This window comes from Haliaeetus albicilla, chromosome 14 (assembly GCF_947461875.1).
Source record: "Haliaeetus albicilla chromosome 14, bHalAlb1.1, whole genome shotgun sequence".
Taxonomy (NCBI): domain Eukaryota; kingdom Metazoa; phylum Chordata; class Aves; order Accipitriformes; family Accipitridae; genus Haliaeetus; species Haliaeetus albicilla.
In genome coordinates, this window is record NC_091496.1 from 31,567,397 (window position 1) to 31,589,353 (window position 21,957).

The following is a 21,957-nucleotide window of genomic DNA, read 5'->3' on the forward strand; positions in this document are numbered from 1 at the left end:
ATGTCCGTTATCTGGTGCCTTGACTATTTTCCAAACACTCTAAAGCATCCTCTATTGTAAGCAGAGTCTTAAACTAGATAAGCTTTACCCTGAGTACACAGGATCTAAACAATACTTGAATAGCAAGCAGACTACACTTCTCATGTTTTAGTTTTTTATCTTTAAGCTATCACCTCCTTATTTGTTATTCAGTCTTTTGAAGGCTCGAGGCAACAAGTTAATTAGATTTTGGTTTCAGGCTAGAAATGACAAAGTATTTCGATGCTATGTATTTTGGGTGGAATGAGAAATCCAGGAATAAGAGTACATGAGCTAGCACCTCAGCGTGGCAATCCATGAAGCCTTCTGTATTCAATCTACAGCTGTCTATTAGAAAGAGTTCCAAAGCGGGGAGAAGCTAAGATACCCAACTCAAAGCTGCAGGAAGATCCCACAGTTTACTTAGCAAATTTGTGGCCAGACATGTTTTCATTGAAGTAGATGCCTAAAATAACTCTTTCCGAGAATTGTGCAGGATGTTTGAAAGAGAGACTAGGTGGGCATTCAGAGCTTTAATCTCCTACATCTACTTCAGAGGACTATTATCTTTAGCATATACTGGTTTTTAACTAGCAGGACTGATGCTTTGTTGTTCTTGGGAGAGATATTTGTATTTCCATTCAACAAAGTTGTAGGAGTTGTTCACTAACTTCCTTAGGAAGCTCTAGGTGCTATGATCTAGGTGTCCTAAGAACTTCTGGACCTCTGCTTGGATTTCATTAGAGCACATGGTGTAACTATTATCCCTGGATATAGTATGTAGACTGCTGGTATTTCATAATATTATTAAGATGTGATCATTCAACTCTCCATAGTATGTACACGCTGTTATTCTCTTATTTTTATTTACCAGGTTTCATGTCTATATTTACATAACTCTTCCAAGCTACCTAGTCTGATGAAGTTGAACTTCATTCTTCAAGTGTGATTTACTCAATACAGCCTAAAATCATGATGAAAAAGAGCATATCTGCAAGCAAAGCTTCCTTGGTCCTCTTTCTGTGCCAAATGATTTCTGCATTGGATGTACCTCTTGACTGTAAGTATTAACCTGCTAAATAAGTGCAAAATAATGGAAGATCAGTTAAATAATTTCTGTATAGGAAGATGAAGATAACTCCAACATGAAGCTAAACATGGAGTGTGTTTGCTCACTTCAGTCAGGACATTATGATTATGAACATTTACACTAATTTACTGAAGATTTTCAAAAACTTTGCATATAAAATTACTTGCATACCTACTTGGGAAGGATTAGCATAGGATTCTCATGAATACTCACACTTCGATGTGCTATTGAACACATTATTTGATGAAAAGGAAGAAGGGCAGAGAAGTCCAGTTAAATGCTAATTATTTGTGAAATTAAGATCATATTGACAATTTGCTGAAAACCCCAGAACAATTCCTACTTGCTGTAAACAATCATCCTTATCTGCATGTAAGAGGTTTCCAGGAGCTGATACAAGATGTAGTAAAAGATTCAAATACCTAGAATTTAGACACTGGAAGCATCTTACGTTTTGATCCAGAAGAGTAAATTAGGCTCTTAGATATCCTAAGCAGTGCCTGAAAACGGTCAAGTACCTAACTTTAAGCTGAAAGCATGTGTGCTGAGCAGGGAGCTCTAGCATTAACCAGTGAGGAAACATCTAGAAGAGGGGAAATCCCAAGATCTGAAATTCTTGTCTAATATAAGACTGTGTTAGTGGGGAACCTTGAAGGTAGCACTCCATGCTGAAAAGGAAGCAATGGTAGCTGCTGCGTTTTATAGCCCTAATAGCTGATTTTATGAGATTAATCGTGCTTCAGGTTGTTATTTTCTTCCTAAGATAAGCATGATCACATTTTCAGAATTCAGTGAACCATGTTGCACCTCACAGTGACTATTCATTTGTTAAACTAATTACCAGAGAACATTAGGGCCAGTGTTAAATTGATGGATTAATACATCAGTAAATTTGCCTATGATTCTAATCTGCATGGCTTTCTTTACGCCTATGTTTTTGATACCTTCCTACCTTCCATAAATGCATGTTTTTCATTAATAATCATTGACATAAATTGCAACTGTTTTGGTGTTTTTTTCTCCATGCATATTTACAAGCCTCTCAAACCAGTGACCTGTATTTCTGTAACAAGATCAATATATCTGAATCACATCAGACTTGTTGTGCTGTGAATACCTTTAGAGCAATAAGCTGTGGCTTAAAGAGGGCTTTAAAAGTTAGATGAATGAATGTCTTATTTTCTAAACTTAATTTTTCTTCCTAAATATTTTTGCAGGCTAGAAATAGTGTTTTAAACCCATCTTGTAGTTTAGTAACTAATGTAAATCATGCACCACTCTAATATCTGTTGTATAGAGCAACACTTCAGGTTAAATTAACCAGAAAGGCACCAATAGATAAAAATGAGTAGCCCTTTTAGATATATCACATTAAATCTCAATTAATTTGTTCCCTACTGCATAATGCTTACTAATTTTGTTAGGTCTGATAAAGTCACATACTTGAATTTTTAGCCAAAAATCGTATTAATCAAAATTACATCTTTAATGATGATATTGCTTTCATAAATAATGATTAGAATGGGCTCTGGGAGAGCACCAAAAGGGAAGGACTTATATTTTCTGTGCGTTTTCCCTACGTACCCACCACAGAGATCTGGTGGTGAGAACATACTTAATTAGTTGAACCTTTAGGTTTCAACCAAGTTACCAGTTCCTATGCTCGTCAGTGTCTCAAAGTAGGTAAGGGATGACTGACACTGTAGCTGACCAAAAGCAGTCTGGAGACATGTATGCAAAATATTTGAAGTAAGCAATAAAGATGTGACAACTAAGATGATTTTTTTTGTTTAGTTATTTTTCAAACCAAAAAGGATTGCATGTGTGTTGAGTAGAATTAGGTGCTTTTGTCTTTGTAAGAGTAATTTTAGCCTGAAGCATTCTCTTTGTTCTTCCATATGATCATAGGGGTGGATTGATTTTGACAGCAGCACGAGGGCAGTGCACTCCATTAATTCTGATTTGCTGTCTCCTCAGTATCAGTGTTTTGTGTCCTTGCAAGGCCAAAATCACATACCACGGTTGCCCTTAAAAAGTCAACGCTTCAGAGAAGTTTCTCATACCACGAACTTGAGATAAATGTAGTAATATCTGACACAATAGAAATAGTGGCTGGAATTTCAGGCATCACGGCATGGGTTACAGTGCTAAATATTTTAAATGTTTTCTTTTTAATGGTGACCAATGTACTTGTCAGAGATACTTACCTTCCCTCTCAAAAATGCTAATTTTCTTTTAACTAACAAATGTTTCTCTTTAATCTCCATTTGTCCATTCAACTGCTGATTCTGATGGGGGAATAAAAGCAAAACTTCTAGAAGAATGTAAGTTCCTGTCCACAAAAACTAGGCTGTGTGCTGCTGAAAATTAATACTGATTGTGTTGCAAATTGAATTTGCAGTCCAAAAATGTGTGATTCTGAGATTTTATTGATAATTTGGTTTGCTGTAGCTAGATGTTTTGTGCATGCAGTGTTTAGAAAATACTACTGTACATAAATCAGTGTTCTGATATTTCGAACAAATTAATTGTGTGATTTTTGATTGTGTGCTATCTGAACGTTAAAATCTTTACTCAATATCAGCATAAGCAGTGTTTTATTACTACTTTCAGGAGTAAATATATTTGATAAAAAAGAAATTCTTTGGAATATATGTCATTATATACTGTTTTACATGTCCGAGTTGGAGATACTTTTGTATCTTTAAAAAACACATACTGACCCTGAGAACTGTCTCTGAGAGGAAAAAGGACTGTCTTCAAAGTGCCTCTAAAGAAAAACACAAAAAATCATCATCATGTAAAAATGTTGCCTTCCTCTTTTAAGCACTCTCCTCTCTGCAGTGATGAAGAGGAGCAAAAGCCAGCGCTGCATGGCCTGTTCTACTTAGCTGCTATTTCTCATTATGATTCCATGATCTGATTTTTTTTCCTGGATATTTCTTGTGGGTAGGGCTTTACAGACAGCTACCTCTTTCTGTGTAACAGAGTACTTAATGTATAATGGTAGGGAAGACTTAAAAAAAATATCCCAGATTTACAATTTTAACTAGCTAGAGTGAGGCCTAAGTCTACTGATTGAAATATTTTGCTGAAGTGGGTAGAAATGTTCCCAAAGTACTAGCAAAGTGTATTGCTGGACAGATAATTTACAACATTTAGACAGGGATGTTCACAGCCGTGTTATTAACCTGATTCCTTTAGATGACACTGAACTATAAACAGACTAATAATGTTGAGGAAGACACCTTTCTCACTACCTTAATACCATAAACAGGATTTTTTTAAGGCAAAAATATGCATAGATAATGGTAACAGATTATAAATTACTTTATAAATAGGTAAGCACCAACTGCTTTGTCAGGTGAATAAATTCTGTTTTGTGCTACTCATGCTAGAGTACTTGATAAATCATAAATGTTAAGTGTTTGTTTCTCCTGGGGCAATTCACAAGATTGACTATATTTTTGTTGGGTTTTTTAAAGGAGAATCAGTGCTAGACTTCTCCTACGTGTTTACTCTATTTGGAAACTAGTTACTATTTTTGTCATTTTTTACAGAGTCTTTTACTTATAACACATTTTTTACTCCTGAAAAGTAGCTCCTAAAAGCATGCTTTGTATATTAATTCAATATGTTAAGCACAATAAATGTGTGAAAAGTTTACACACATAGAGAATTTGGAAATACATAAAATATTTAGAAATACAAAGCAATGTATGTTTTTTTCCTTCTGTGTGGTAAAAAACATTTTGTGTGGGTATATGTCTCACAACATTTCATTTAGGGTATGTTGGACTTAGAATTCAAGTGCCCTTTGGTTTTGTGAAAATCTGTTGAAAACTGATGTATAGAAATGATATTCATTAAACTTTTTGGCCAAGATTTTCATCTGCTGTAAATCAGCATAGTTCAGTTGGACGTTAGTATAGCTACACTGATTTACAAGAGTAGAGGGCTTCAGCCTCCTAATACAAAGGATACTTTAATCCCAGTCTTCTGTTGATGATTTGGTTGCTAACAGCAATTCTGCTTTCTCTGCTTACAAAACTGTCTTGCTGATACTTTGAAAATATTGTTAAATTCCTCTCTGTTTCTTATATTCCATAATGAAGTGTCGCAACCTCCTACGATAACTCAGCAATCTCCAAAAGATTACATTGTTGACCCTCGAGAGAATATTGTAATACAGTGTGAAGCAAAAGGAAAGCCACCTCCTAGGTTAGTAGCATTTTGTTTTGCTTTTGTTGGCCTACAGCATAGGAAAACTAGGAGAAAATAATGTAACTTTTGTAAAGTAACAAGTATATGCATATGTATGTGCTTGCACACACAGAAACATGCACGCACTCCTACCTTTGTAATTTAAACAGCTACCAGATAGTGGCATAAATTTGACTCTTCTTATACTTGACATTTAAACTTTCATAGTCATCAAGCAACTGTAGTATTTTTTTTCTCCTCAAAGCTCTAACAATAAAATAATACTCGATTATTACAGGAGCAGATAGGTAAATGCCTGTGGAAAGCTCAAAGAGGCATCCCATACTATCAACTGGATCATATTCCAGATTTAGGCATAGCGTCTAAGAAGAATGGACATCGAATAAATTCAGAGTAACACTAATAAATTTAATGTTTTGTAAATCATTGTGTTTTACGAGGCTCATCTTGAAATACATAAGCATTTTGTCAGAAGTTATGTAATTTGTATCAGTTTCAATGATCAGTAGCCTTGATTTACCAAGTCTACCTAATAGCCTTAACTTTTGGTTTTGGCAGAAACTATAACCCTTTGTATAGATCAGATTCCCAATCGTCTTCCACTTTAAGGCCCTGTTTCAGTATCTTGAAATATTTGAAAACTATTCGTTTCAAGATACTGCGTACCTGCGCTGGAAACAGCAGTAGCTGTGATCCATTCTGGCATTGCTAGTAACTGCTTCTGATTTCAGAGGCTGTGAAGAGATATGTGCATCTCTCTGCTCTCAGTAGTGTTATGCTACAACTTATTAGCAAGGTCAGTCTATAATTGTTCATTCAGACACACATAGAGCTCATTAAATGTACTTCCTCTGAATAACCAGGGGTTTTTCTACATTATTCCTTCTCGTTGCCTTGGGATCACAGTCGTTATCATGCTGGGCAGCGGAATGGAGAAGATGGTGATTATCTGTGGTTCTGTCACCCTTTCTAGTGTTCTGTTAATTGTAGGAGTGCCATGAAGCTGCTACCACGTTTTTAATTTAGCAGGCACAATGCCATTCTCCAGAGTCTGGGTGTTGGCCGGGAGGATCAGATGATTATTGTGTGCTTTGGGACAACAGTACTGCTTCTGCAGATATTTCTCTTGAATGCCTTTTTTGGGTTGGATTTATCTGAGAGAACAAGAGCACTGTCTGTGAGACTGACATATCTGAGTCATGTGCCAGGGCTCTCTGCCTCATCTTCCCCATTAAACCTGCATCTCACTTTGTTCCCCTGCTACAGAGGAAGTGACAGGATTTAAGTGCAGAATTTTCTAATGAGTTTTATAAGCTTGTGCTTAGTTTAGCTTATTTTTAAAGATATGACATCCAAATAATTTATTACAATAGTTAGTCCGGTCCATCAGTCTTGATGACCTGCAAATGCCTATTGGAACTTGAGCTGCTTCAAAGCTCTGAAGTTGAAGATGAACTTCCTCAGCCGGGAGTGTGAATTGTTTGTTAAAACTGGGTAACTTCTTATGGGTGAGAGCAGCTGGCATAAAAGTTTAGGGATATGCTGCTACCTATAGCTTGAGCAGCAAAGATTCTGACTTTCATGCATCTCAAATTCAGGGTTTTGTACCATATTTGCCACCGCTCATTTGAGGCTACGTGACAGTTCCCTGTATCCTTCAGTATTATTGGTAGCAGAGGATTACAGAAACCCCACGTTCTGCAGCTTCGCCCGCAGGGTCATAAGAAACAGGTTCACTGTTAGTTCACTGTGCACAGTAGTCCTCCCAAAAACACTGCAGTGCGGTGCTGTGGTGCTGTGCTGCTGGTCAGGTCCAGTTCTTGTGCAAATAGCACATCCAGTCTTGCCCTCCTACTGCAGAAGGTCAGAGCACAATTTAAACAACTTAAAATTTGAGCTTTTCTAGTACCATATATGTTTGTACTTTTAGGAAGCATTCTAACCAGTAAGCATATATAGTGTTTGTGTTTAAGATTATGAAGCTGAAATGTAGTAAGTACAAAAATTGCTGTTCACAACATTTGAACCTGTGAGTGCTCAGCACTTCACAGGCATTGGTCTAGCTCTCTGCAACTATACTTTTCGCCATTAACAAAGCGTAAGTAAGAAATTGGTGTTTACGCTAGAATAAGTCGCAGACTGTGAATCTCTGCTTTTCTACATGGTTTTTTATGAGTTCTAATACTCTTCATTTTTAGTGACTACTTTTCAAAACATCTCTTGCTTTGAGTAACACCAGTATAAATTTACTAGATTAATTATGGACTATAAGACTGCAAAATTTCATTTAAAGAATCATGATTGTTAGAGTAGTGAAAAGAAATCAAACTCACCACACAGTCTTTAATTCACTTGCATAACTTTAAAATGGCCAAACCAATTAAAAGAAATGGTCTCCTGCTGGGACCTGAGATGACACATTTCAGCCCAGAGCAAGTTTCTAAAGGCAGGTTTATAAACCCTTTCAACAATAGGTTTTATAATGGAAATGCTAATGCAGCTTTAGCAATATCAGTTCTTGCAGATGTTACTGTATCATCTTTAGTAGAAAGAAAATCAGCTCTTTTCCATATACGATTAACTTCAGAATCTTTTAATGTCATTTTTTTAAAAAAATATTGACTTTGAAATGGCTCCTGTTAACAAGTTCAGCCAAGCCTTTTATCTTAAAATATTGCCAGATTTCTTGTATTAAAATGTGCTCTATTACTTTATTAGTTAATTTAGTTTGGGAAAAAGCTTACTTATCTGCTAAAGAAAAAATACCACGCATTATTGAAAATTACTTTTTTCTTCTTTCTCTCCATACAATCTACAAAACACAACTGAAGAAGAAACTTACTTATTTTTATTATTTTAGCTTCTCCTGGACACGCAATGGAACTCATTTTGATATAGATAAAGATGCACAGGTAACAATGAAACCAAATTCAGGGACCCTTGTCATAAATATTATGAATGGTGGGAAGGCAGAAGCATATGAAGGAGTATACCAGTGTACAGCAAGGAATGAACGAGGAGCAGCCATTTCCAACAATATCGTTATAAGGCCTTCTAGTAAGTGAAGCTTTTAATGTTCATAAAATGTGAAACACTTTGGTTTGCTTATTTTCTTACAAATGCTTCACTATTTTTTTTCCTGTCTTAAAAATTTAATCATCAAAGTGATCATGTTAGAAGGTATTGCATAGTTTCTGATGTTCAGATTTAATAATGTATTGCATGTTCTCTTTAATATTCCATAGAAAATTTAATAACTAAAATGCTTTCCTGGTTTGTTGGTTTTTTTTTTTGTATGTCTGGATCACCTATCGTTTAAAATTGGGTTGCATATGTGATGCTACAATTAGAAAAAAATGTTTAAATTCTTAATACATATCATTGATGAGGACAATTTTTATTCTCTTTCTGATGCGTGTATTCCACATTTTTTATAATAGCTTTAATACAGAACATATTGGGACCAAAAAGAAGATGAAGCTAAAAAATTTTGATTAATGGTAGACTGTTTCTACAGCTTTTATGTGATTTTTATCTTAGATCAGTTTTTCAAGCTTCTGAGCTTAAATTGTGCTGTTCTCACATGTTTTAATAAAACTGTGCATGTATAATACTGTTTCAGGAATGTCTGCCTTTTTTCCTAATTTAGTGCATCACTTTTTTTTTTATTATCATAGTTAAAACTTTCCAAGATACTGTTATAGAACCTTTCTCATGAGTAGCCAAAATAATTTGAATCAGTTGATTACACTTTCAGCAAATCATTGCTGTACAAAATGTTTTAAAGAAAACCTACTTTTCTCCCAAGAAAGCATATAAAAGAACAAAAATTAAATCTTTAGTAAACATGAAAGACTTAACATTCTGATGCATGTCGTTCTTCTGTTTTTCTGGAATATTATGTGCATTTCTTCCTTAAATTCTGGAATTTTTATCAATCCATAGTTTGTATGTGTGTTAAAATTACTTTCTATAGGATCCCCTTTGTGGACGAAAGAAAAACTAGAACCAAATCATGTTCGAGAAGGTGATTCACTAGTACTACACTGCAGACCTCCTGTTGGTTTACCACCACCTATAATATTTTGGATGGATAACGGTGAGTTTGTTTTTTATGCAGAATTAGTTCACTTTTTGCAGTTTTGCTACATAGTTGATCATTGCTTACCAAGACCACAGATGGTGGAGTTTCCCTTTTAAGTTAAAATTCAAAGAATTTCCATTTCTGTAGAAATGAAGAAACAAGCAAACGTGCAGCCCAAAAGCATGAAGCCAAAAGCAGCTGGAGATCTTAATGTAAGTTGTAGGTTAACCCACTGGGAAAGAATGGAAAGACAAGGGAGCTCGAGAGGAAACGTAGAAAGGTCTATGTATTTACAAACCCACAAACAGCGTAATGGAGTGAATGAGGAGTCTGCAGATCATAATAATGGAGTGTGTATTCTAATTGAGATAAATGTGTTCTTGTTTTCTCTTAGCTTTCCAAAGGCTGCCTCAAAGTGAAAGAGTTTCCCAAGGTCTAAATGGAGACCTTTATTTTTCTAATGTACAACCAGAAGATACCCGGGAGGACTATATCTGCTATGCAAGATTTAATCATACGCAAACTATACAGCAGAAACAACCCATTTCTGTAAAAGTCTTTTCAAGTAGGTATTGCATTACCTAATTACATACTTACATAGTATTTATCCAAAATTCTCAAGTTATTTGCTGAAGTTAAGTAGTGTTACGCTAGGGAATTTTGTCATTTTAATTCTGAATAAGAATTCTGAATAAATAAATTACATTACTGTGTAAAATTAAAATGTAATCTCCAGTTTTCCTGACATATAATTCATATTAAAAGCTATCGTTTTTTCCCTTTATAAGGCTTTGTCTTTTGAAAAAATGTTTTGTAAGATTTGAAATACTGCAAAAATACAGTGTAAAAAATAACAGTTTTCAGATGGTTTTCATGTCCGAGAATATCAAGTTATTATGATTATTGTAACTATTGAAACAAATTAATCAATCATTTGATTAACTCGCCGTGGCCATATCATCACCTTTTGATTCCCAATACTTTGATTTATCCCTCTTGTATGTATTCTTCATGATATTCTGTTTATTTCAGTGGATTCATTGAATGACACTATAGCTGCTAATTTGAGTGACACTGATATTTATGGTGGTGAGTTACACTGGTCCCCACTGATACTCCCTGTTTCACAGTAGCATTTAGTTAACTAACTTCACCTCCATGGCTACTTAACCTTTTGCTCCCTTTTCAGTTTCTAATAAACGTATCTATTAGTGCTGGTGATAATACATACTTTAGAAAGGGACTGCACAGTGTGATCCTTTAAAATATTTAATGTTTCAATGTTATTGTAACATATGGCTCATAAAAAATATAAGCTCTTATAATAAATGAGTGCTTTCACACTGGGGCAGATTTTAAAAATTGCCTATTTGATTGCTTCTGTACTGTTGCTTTTTTTTTAATATTTTTCCTCCAATTTACCTATTAGTTTGATATGTTCATTATCACTAGGACTATTCAATATCATATGCTGCATAATAAATAACAACAATTAAGCATTTAACAGATGCACTTCACATTTAATAGCTTATTGAATGTACCATTCATTTTTTAACATACTTCATAAGTGTAAAACTGGAATTAATTAAAATCTAAACACTTTAATACTATCTGTATGAATAACTTCATAGGGGAAAGATGAGTTTTGTTTGTCTGGTGTTTAAGCTGATCTTTACGTTAACCTGTGTTGAATGGTCTTTTGTATATTGTGAATTAAATCCTCCTAAACAGGTGTACGTGTGTTTAGCAAGGCTGACTTTGGAGCAACACTGATACTGTAACACTTGAGGTTCTAGACTCTCCACTTGATATTGTGTGAGATAGATAGAAAATACATGATATTTATTCTATTTTTGTCTTTTTCCTTGTCAAATGAGGCTTTGTACATAGTAAACCATAACTTATGGGTATCTAAAATAAAACGGGGCACGGAATATTTTAGTTCTCTGCACAAAAATAAGATGTCATTCAGGAACAAACAAGAAATATGTACCTGAACACAGAATGATATATTAGCTACAATTAGTGAGGAAGACACTATTTGGTTGGCTCACAACTCAGAAATACCAGAGGTAATTCTTACAAATTTTCATAGTCTTGCAAAATGAGTCAGCAGTCCTTAGTGGTGCCGAAACTGGGTAGTTTGACTGGGTTATTGCCTGTGACTATCAACTGCGTTCTTGACTCTAGACCACCCTTTTCTCCCAACTTCAGGTTGTTCATGTACTAGTTTTTAAGGAATTCATAGCACATACTGTATTAAAATAAAGTGTTCTTTTATGTTAATCTATCAGTAAATCCTGTACCCTAATAAACAAGAGTTTATTATGTTTCTGCTCACATTTTCAAAAAATACAATAATTTACTGTAATGATTCAGACTGCTACTGCACTTTAGAGCAATTTAATCCTGTATTTTAAAATTGCTATGAAAGAACATTGGAGTATTTACAGAAAGCACTCTTATTCTGACTCTATGAAGCCAACAGAGTATAATGTCAGAAATTGGCCCTATATTTATAGCTGTCTCTTTACTGTGGTTATTTCTTGTGGGTTAATCAATGGTTCTTTATTACCAGACTGGGGAACAGTTTGTATTAAAGTTAAATGTATAGTAAGAGGAGAATACAAGGCTTAACTTCTGAAAAGACACCTTACATTGTCTAGAAAATACTAAACAAAGCATATTGCGAAGTGGAGTGTACCTATTAACCCCTTGGTTTATATTTCTGAATACAATAACTTTGCTTTGTTTGTGTTTTGATGGAAGCCCAGAAATTTTTGGTAACTTTCAGTCTTACACTATGACTCACATCACTGACCTCTTATTCCCCATAACAGTTCTGCTTAAGTAAATAGGGGCTGCTTAGGATTAAGGCTCAGCATCTATCCATCAGGCTGCATAGTTGCCTATGTAAAAACTATGTATCAATTGCTCTCATCTTTAATAATAACATTTTTCATGTATGTGTTCAAAATTATAGCATTTAACAGGTTGAGATATGTCTGTCAAAAACCTAATCTGTTGAGCTGTGTAGCTGTGTAACACAATGATTCTTGATTAAATGGCCAATGTGGAGCAAAATCTCGGTCCAAAATGTGAGAATGGATGTATGCATTTGACCACTATTAAAATAAAATTTAGAAATTAATTATTTTATTTTTTCTTGTTCCAGCGAAGCCAGTTACAGAGAGGCAGCCAATTCTTCTAACACCAACAGGTAGCACAAGTACCAAAGTGGAACTCAGAGGAAATGTGCTTTTGTTGGAGTGCATTGCAGCAGGATTGTGAGTTACTTTTTAGAGAGTATTTTTCTAAATAAAAATACAGAAACAGAGGGAAACATTTCAGAAATGTTTAAAATGTCACCATTGTATAAGCTTAGATATTTCAAAGAAACAGAAATGTAAAATGGAAAGAGGTCTTTTAAGGAAGCCCACCATTTACTTGGGCATCAGCAGATTTAAAAACTGACCATGAACATGAGTATGGCCTCTGCCTTCTCATATCCCCAAACCCTCCACAAAGGATTCAGGTTGTACCATTGTTTTTTTTAAAGGATACAAGCAAGGAATGCTATAGGGTAAACTTGGGCACACATTTGTAGAATTGCACTCAGGAATCAAGCCTCTGTTTTTTTCTTAGATTTACAATCGTTAGGCTCTCAAGTTATATAAAAATAGATAAGAATCTGCCTTCTAATCTGAAAAAGCTGCTTGCATATGCTAATAATTACTTGGTAGATCAGCTAGGTGGGAGTTTTTAGAACATAACTTCAGCTCCTTACATCCAATTTCTCATTGTAATTGAGTTTAATTGGTACTTGTTTCTTCGATGTAATGCAAGTTTGCTTCTGCTGGTTATTGTGCAAGTAAAAAATGACTAAAGAGCAATTTAAATTAATGAATTAGTTTGATCTTAAATCAGTTTCATTCTCAGGAGGAAATCTGAGAATAGATTGGTTAGTGCAGACGTGGAAGATCGTTAGTACCTATTTCAGGAACTGTAAACATGTTCACAGTGCACAAAAGCATATAATGCAGAGTGCTCTGAGGTAGCCATGAGGAAAGCCAGTAATTGCAAACGATGCAGCACAGCATCATGCATGTGTGTTCCCTTGCATAAGCTGCATAGGGCACGCTCATGCACAGCTTGACGTGGCTTGATACAAGCATCAGTGCAGTGTTTCTGTCTCCGCTGTGGTCTGCTCAGGTGTCTGCATCAGCACCACTAGCAAAACCACACCTATGAGTGGGAGTAGCATCAGCTCAGGTAATCTACATCTGCGATATAGTTGCATGCTTTTTGACAACCCTGCAATAACAGTATTCAGCGATCCGAACTCCAGTAAAATGGCTGGATAAAAATGGGGGAAAAAATAGAATATTATACATTATATGGTTTTGTGTCTTTAGCTGTCGTGACTTTAAAAAAAAAAATAAATTCAATGAGGGAAGCCTACATAGTTGTCCACAAAGGGCCAGATTCAGATTTTGTTTAAAATAACTATTCCTAATTACTGATACCATAATTAAAAGTCAACTTTGCTAGGTGTCTCTGTTGTAAAATATGTGATATTAGACTGCTAAGGGAATATTTGCCTTGAGTCACTACTATTTGAGAGAGGACATTCTACTCAGTAAGAAACACGTTGAAATTTCTTGTAATTTTAAAAGTGTATCTCCATGTATTTGGACAACTTTCAACTTCAGTGGACAGCATGGGGCACAGCCAAGATTTAGACATGGTGCGGTGATGAGTAGCTATACTTGACTCAGCACTTGCTTTTCTTCTTGATTTCTCATAGAAAATATTTCTGTCTCCTTACAGCTCTGCTGTAAAACTCTATGACGTTCATGAAGCATTAGGATATTGCTCACACAAAGGACAATTACAAACTTGTCATTATCTAGAAGCAACCTTTTAAAGCACCATGAGCATCAATTTAAAAATATAAGTGTAATAAGATTTGAAATACACTTGTATTCATTTATTAACCATCACAGTTTCTGGATTAATCAGCAGACAAATGTATTCTATAATTATTAAGCCTACGAACAGATGGCCATTGACAGCGTTAGTGAGGCTTGTCATTTCCTAGAAACAAATGCTGGCATATTTTGCACATTTGCTGGATGTGCCCCAGAATCTGGGTAAAGGCTCTTAAAATAATTATTTGTAAAATATATGTTCAACAATTAATGTATTGAACTCTCGCCTTCCTTTTCTCCAGTCCCTAAGTTCGATCTGTGCTTTTTCTTCTCCAGACCCACACCAGTAATACGCTGGATTAAAGAGGGTGGGGAGCTGCCAGCCAACAGAACATTTTTTGAAAACTTTAAGAAAACTCTCAAGATTATAGATGTTTCTGAAGCTGACTCTGGGAACTACAAATGTATAGCAAGAAATATATTAGGTTCTGCTCATCATGTCATTTCGGTAACTGTAAAAGGTAATACTAAGATAATTCTTAATGTAGTATTGTCAGTGTCCATAATGCAAGACTGCAGAAAGCTTTCTAGGCTAAAGTATAGCTGAAAGCATAAATGATAATGGCAAAAAGAAAAAAAAACCTGAGGAAGTGATCATTAAACCGCCTGAATTCTACCACTGGAAGGACTTTACTATCTCTAATCTCTTTTTCTTTTTTTAATATGTTATTTTGTGAAGCATAAAGCTAAATTGAGATTGTACTGTAATAGTAGTAAAATCATTTCTTAGCATGTACTAGTGCTGCATTTATTTTAGATCCTTTGATTATCTGTCATTATACTTCTTTCCCTTGTTTTTGTATCTTCCTCCCCATCTCTCTTCTTCATCTCCTTATTTTCTCCATCTTTTCTGCTTTCCATTCGTATAGCCCAGATTCTTTCTCTTCTTTATTTTACTATTGTTGTATGGTCTTATATTCTTCTTTTTTCTCTCTTAATTGACATTTCTGGTTTTCTACCTTCATGTTGTTTACTCAAGATGATGTCTTACTAGTTCTAAAAACACTTACAGTGTGTTTGTCCAAATAGGAATTGTAAGTATGTTTTGAATACCATGAAAGAAAAAACCTGGAATGACAGCTAATTAGTCATTGAAATAATCAACTGTAGTGCTTAGTTTGCATGCTAAATAGCCATTTATTTTGTTGTAGACCAGCATCATTTTATGATCACATTCAACCTCCTTTTTAAGAGCAGAAATTTAATTTTCTGTTTGCATCTGTCCATCAATCCAAAATCTGAAATTTAATTGCAGGACGTGATAACATATGCTATTTGTGATTAGTTATTGTAAGAGACAGAGACATAGAGGAATATCTTTTGCTAAGGACAGTGTTCCATCCATTTTGATCGCTGTGTGTTTTCAGCTGTCTCAGGTAAACATCTGGCCCCTCTGCAATCACCCATTGAATTCAGCGAGACAGAGGATTTTGCCATTTCTAAACTTCACCCTTGACATGAAATCTTTTTATGTAATCAAACCTAAATTCCGTTCTAACAGTCTAACTACTGTGAGCATGGATATCTCTAAAATTAATCAGAAGACACTCTAGTCTCTGCAGATGCCATACTCAGATAAATTTTGCTTTCTTTAGGAAAGGCAAATTAGATTCAAAGCAGGCAAACCTAAATGAAACAAAGAACCTCATGTTGCTTATCTCAGAATTGTAATGCCATGGGTAACCAAGAGCTCAGTTTAGCCAAAGTATAATCTATCGGTTAATCATTGAGTATCTCACACACACATATATATAGATAGATAAATAAATAAAAAAATTAACAGTATAAGTCTATATTTATACATACCTTCTTTGAATTATCTTCTGGTTACCGTGACTGTGCCTTATGATTTTCTATACATAATTTTGGAAAACAATTCTTGGTTTCTCTTCCTAACCCCAGCTGCCCCATACTGGATAACAGCACCCAGAAACTTGGTGTTATCTCCTGGAGAAGATGGGACATTGATCTGCAGAGCTAATGGCAACCCAAAGCCTAATATAAGCTGGTTAGCAAATGGCGTTCCCATAGCAAGTAAGATTCTTAATTACCTTACGGGAGGATGAGTAAGAGAATATGAGGAATATCCGGATTTTTTTTTAAATATAAATGAAGAGCGTGTATTTGCCTGACAGGTAATACTAAATTTTAAATGAGGTGATAAAAATACTGTGGTTCATAAAAGTGGAACAACAAAATGTGCTTCTGATGTGCTTGAGAGCACTTAAGTTTGTGACTGTACTCCTGGTTATTCTGTCTGGTGTTCTGCTGGTAGTGTCCTTGTGGAAGTGGGGCCACAGTAACAAAGGTGCACCATGCCCCTTTGACGGGGTATTGCTGGGGTGTAATTTTTACCATTGTGTTGCCATGGCATTTGTGTATTCTAGATCTCTCCTTTGCCGCAACACTGATTTTGTCTAGGAATTGTGAAGGTGACAAAAAGTCAACTCCTACACCTGTGGATGTACAGAGCACTTTTGCAGGATTTTCAGCTTAGAGTATGTTTGAGTCTTCCAGGCTTCAGCACTAAAAAGCAGGAGCAGCAAAACTGACTGAATGCGTCAGCAAGTGCCTGGCAAACAGCTTGTGCCAAGTAGGTGTCAAAGAAAAGGGACCCCTAAGGCAGTGAAACAGCTGTTTCTGTGCGCATAGATAAGAAAAGCAACCCTGAATTGGTGATTGAGTCACTTAATTGTTGCAGTGTTATGACTTACAATGCTGTATGACAGGCACAAGATAGCTGCTATATATAGCACAACTTTACTTGGGAAGAACTTGCTGGAGGACACTGCAGTGCCTTTGTCTGTTGGGTTTGCACTCGGCATAGCCTGTACCGGAAAATCACACTTGGTTCTTCTGCCTTTATCCTTCCTCTTTCACAAAACGATATTATAAAAACAGACAATTTACCCTGTCGAATCGTGAGAGATAATTACTCTGAAATACTGGTCTGTGCTGACCTATTGAAAGTATGACAGTGTAACTTTCAGGAGTTTCAGGAGATGTTTAAGTCTGTTGATGAAGTAAATATCATGGAGTTAGGGACATGGAGGAGGATTCTCTGCAGTGAGAATCTAGGAAATAGCAACAGGTAAATGTGAACCCTCATTAGATATATTCAAAATATTTGGGATACAAGAGAGATTAAACTGAACTGGAGGGAAAAATATGCACCTTTGGAGGGAAAAGTAAGGGTATGTATTGAAACAGAAATATTTAGCAAAGAACCTGTTTCAGGAATCCTAATTAAATGTAAGTTGAGATGTCTAGCCTGAGATTTAAAATGAAAAGTTTCAATTCATTAAATAAGTATAAGCTGACATTAACCACTTCATCAAACAATGGTATTACAGGAAAACAGGAAAATATCACTGTAATTTTGTATTGTATATATTGTACCTAAATATATAATAACGTGTGCCTTATAATCAAAGTTTGGTACCTGTCCTGCTCTTTCCTTTCTGGGTTTTCAGTCATCTCATCTTCCTTACTATTTTCTTTATAGTTACCATTAAGGTTTTTGGTTTGTTTTGAGGAGATTTTTATCCTGCTGTCCTGATAGTTTAACTCTTCTTTTCAGGCCTCCTGACTAGTAAAATCTTTTTTCACCTGGCTATGAGATTCAACCTTTGCCTCGCACTGCTTCCTTGTCAAAGCTGTAGGACATGCTGTTCAAATGACAGACAAGTACATTTTCCAGAAATCAGTGATGTGTTCTGCATTCTTGCAGGATAGCAGTAAAACATTAAGAAACAGAGAGTGTTCAGATGCAGCTGCAGGATGCCACCAAACTTCCCAAATATGAGGGCAGCTTATATTGGCTGGCTGGCCTTGAGGAATCAGTACCGGAGTGTTATTGAAGGGAACTCAGTAAAAATTAAGAGACTTTAATTAAATTACCCACTCAACCTCAGTAGGAAAAAAAAAAAACACCCCAAAACCAAACAGAACGGAACACAGGAAATAAACGACTGGGTAGATCAGCCTTATGTTAAAGGTCACTTTCACTGCTGAGAAAAGCTGAAGTTTTATCCACCTTAAATATTTAAGTGCAAGTTGTTTGGATGCTCCAGTACACTGAGTCTGTCAGGGTATCTAAGAAAGAGAAGCATCGTGATCACAGAAAGTGCAGTTCTTAAGATTCTTGTGACTTTGTATTATTCTGAGTTATCAAAAGCTGGTCTGGAAACTACCAAGTACAGTGTGCCTTTTTGTTCGCTTTTTACTAAATTATAAAATTGAGCCCCTCTCCTTCCAACTGAATGATTAGTAAATCACTGTAAAAGGAAACTAAAGCAGCTGTTTCAGCTTCAGGGCAGTGCTGAGAGAGCTACACCCATGGCAGGATTTCAAAGAAAAAGAGCTACATTTGAATTTCAAAGCCTGCTGTCATATATCCCACAATGTGCCTCCTGTGGCCCAGTAATCTGTTTGCAATACTTTAATTTTCTATTGGAAAGCGCAACTGGGAGATGCTTAATTCTTCCGGTTTTGTTTTTTCATAATAGAGTCAGACAAGGAATGGGGAATATTGAAGAAAGAACCATTCGTCCATATCTCAGCCAAAGGTTGAGGCTTAAATACCAATAGGGAAAAGGGAAGAATAAAGGAAAATGTGGTGTATCTTAAGCACCTATGGAAAAAAAAGCAATGGTGTAAATTTTGTTCTAGATTATATTAATCAGAGTAAGAAGATATATTTAAAGGAAGATTTTAGGTTTCTTTGAAATATTTTAATTAATTTTCTTCAACAATAATGCTTAAAATAACTCCAGCATGTCTAAAAAGAAAGCTGTTTCAGACATGCTACAGTGATAAGGACCTAACCTCCTAATATTTACTCACAGGAGTAATTTGAACTCACATGCACAATCCCGTTGAGGTCAATTAGAATTACTTTGGCAAGTAGCAATTGAAAGTTCAGGCCATGACTCTGCCTTGCCTTGTGCTTCAGTTAACACTCAAGATCTGCATTATTTATACCACTGCATAATCCATTGTGTTTTACTGCTTAGATATTCAGCATGGTTTTACAAAAGGGAAACCATGCATGAAGTATCTCAACTTTTAAGAAAGTAACAGCCCAGATTAATTGGGAAGGGGAAGCACTTTCTTAATTGGACTTCAGAAAGGCATTGCAAATACTGCACAAAAGACTAATTTATTGGTTCAGTGGTTTATAGTTCATGATGAGCTATTAAATATTAAATACACACACTTAGATTTATACAAAGTAGTGCCCTGAAAGGCACTGTTTATCTTCTTTCAACATGTTCTTCACTTGTTTATATCACATTTCACATTGAATCTTAGGTTTTAGTTAGTCTCCATTAGTAATCAGATTGAAGGGAGAAACATTAGCCCTTAGATTTCCTTCGTGAAAGGCCTTGATAATCCCTGGCTCAGAGATTTGTCATCCATCATGTTCTCTGTGAGTACACACACAAGCTGTTCACCACAGCCATGGGAGGGTGGGGAGAAATCCTGCTGGACTCTGACGCCCTGAGGAGTTCAGTCTTGGAGAGGAGAGGACTGCCAGGGCAGACATTTATCCACTGCTTCTGCTGTCATTGTGTTGGAACTGTGCATCTGGTGTAGGAGCTGCAGCAAATATGAAAACCTTTGATAATCAGGTTTTTTTATTCTGCACAAGATAAAGGATGGTCATGGCTAGTGCAGGTAATAGCCTGCTGTCCCTTTGCAGGTAATACTGCTATCAGAATCAGAAACTTGGAAACAAGGATTTCAATGTTCACAGGAAAATATTTTGCTGAGAAGCAAGTGAGGTCGGTAAGGAAAGCAAAAGGGCATCTTCTTCCATGTTGCATCTCTTCCAGAATTAAGTCTTTGTAAGTTCACTGTAAGAGGTAGAGTGAAGCAAAACTGGATTACTTAAGTTTCTTGGTTTTCTTGCTTGGATTCAGTCTTGGTTTGACTCTATAAGTTCTCAAGTGATGCATTATACTGCCCACCCTTGGTATTTCACTACCAGTTCTGTGTTCAACTCCGAAAGCATAGCTTTCAGCCTGCCCACCCACCCCCCCCCAAAAAAAAAAGAAGAAAAAAGGATTCTAGCCAGATAACATTCTCTAAATACGTAATATGGTATTCAGTCAATATGATCAGAGATGTGAGAGAACAGATCTGTCTTGCATAATAGCCTCTGATTTGGGCTTTCAGATGTTACAAGGAAAGTCAGCTACAGCCAGAGGAATGTTAACTGGATGCTCATTCATAGACTGTATGATTTATGATCTACAGAAAACTAGGAGGTCCCTCCATATGCGACATATCTTCTTATCAAGCCACCTCAATGACTACACACTGGACGTTCCTCCCATTTTTCTTGGCTGGTTGGTTGATAATGTTAAGTCCTGGTTCTATCACATTCTCCTGTTGTCATAAGCTAATAGATATCCAAAATTATACAAATAATTCTTTAAAAAAATCCCATTTCAGTCATTCAATTGTAGTTAGTTTTAAGCACAGAGAGACTTTTCTAGCTTTGAAAATGGTTGCCATATTCATAAATTAGTCAGGAATGGGAGTTTTTAGAAGAATAAGCAGGTCAAGAAGAATGATAGGATACTTCTAGCAAAAGTTACCATAATAACAGATGATCCTGTGATCCTGTCAGAACTTTAAAAGCATACATGAGCACCACTATACAAGGACCATATGTTTCTACATTCATATCAGGAGAAAAGCACCTAACCTTCTGTCTTTGCTTTCTTCATATATTTCCACAATAACAGGGTTTTCAAAGCTATCACTGAAGTTTGAGTTGTTGAAAATCATGGCTTAAGAGCCAGTACTGATCTCATGCTCCCATTTACATTCACTATTATTTGTGCATAATCTTAAGGTCAGAATTATAGTAATAGTAGAACTACAACAACAAATGTTCAGCATAAAAATCTCTTGCAGAAGAGGAGTCAGAGATCACTCAGATCTGATCTAGTAGTTAGTTTATTGAGTTCTAATCAGTAAATTTATGTATGTAAAATATTTAATAAGTACAGATGGATTGGCGATCAGTACTCTACTACACTTAAAGTTAGTATGGGATACAAAGATTATTGCGAAAGCTTACTATAAGTATCTTAAATGTTACATGCATGCAAAACAATGTCAGTTACCAACCCATTGATGTCTGGTGTCAGGTAAGGGATCTCGCAGCCTCGAGGGGTAACCTTGAGAGGTGTCCCTTCTCAAGGGGAGTTGACCACCGCTCAGTCAGCTGCTGTGGAGGGAGAGCTCAACGGGCCCTCATGGCTCCAGATATTTATAGTGCAAAGTGATTGATTTGTAGTCAGGTTTTCTGCTGTGTTAATGCAGTTTTGGCCGTTTATCAGCCCAGTCTCCAGCCAAACCATTTTTTGGGGGGGTTAGTGCTGAGTCTTCACTGATAGCCTCACACAATAGGATTAACTTTGATTAGGCCTACTTCCTGAGCACCTGCCTGCACCAAAGTTCAGTTAGTTCAAACAGGAGGAGTGCATCCGTCACAAAATCTAAATTAAATAATTGTCTCAGCTTCTCTGAGAAAC

The 21,957-nt window shown here is 35.9% G+C and overlaps 1 protein-coding gene across 47 annotated transcripts in view; it reads left to right on the plus strand.

Annotated features, from left to right (window-relative positions):
* NRCAM (neuronal cell adhesion molecule) overlaps positions 1-21,957 on the plus strand; it is a 165,745-nt gene that overhangs the window by 90,995 nt on the left and 52,793 nt on the right. For 21 of the 47 annotated variants that reach the window (XM_069802146.1, XM_069802148.1, XM_069802161.1 and 18 more), the window contains 10 exons: positions 893-1,078; positions 3,415-3,432; positions 5,224-5,329; positions 8,193-8,389; positions 9,309-9,431; positions 9,811-9,981; positions 10,449-10,505; positions 12,592-12,703; positions 14,684-14,868; positions 16,310-16,441. In XM_069802146.1, the coding sequence (XP_069658247.1) occupies positions 991-1,078; positions 3,415-3,432; positions 5,224-5,329; positions 8,193-8,389; positions 9,309-9,431; positions 9,811-9,981; positions 10,449-10,505; positions 12,592-12,703; positions 14,684-14,868; positions 16,310-16,441 (1,189 nt within the window). In that variant the 5' untranslated portion in view covers positions 893-990. Of the gene's footprint in view, positions 1-892; positions 1,079-3,414; positions 3,433-5,223; positions 5,330-8,192; positions 8,390-9,308; positions 9,432-9,810; positions 9,982-10,448; positions 10,506-12,591; positions 12,704-14,683; positions 14,869-16,309; positions 16,442-21,957 lie in introns of those variants that run through there. The other 26 variants (XM_069802192.1, XM_069802194.1, XM_069802186.1 and 23 more) reach the window with 7 other exon arrangements.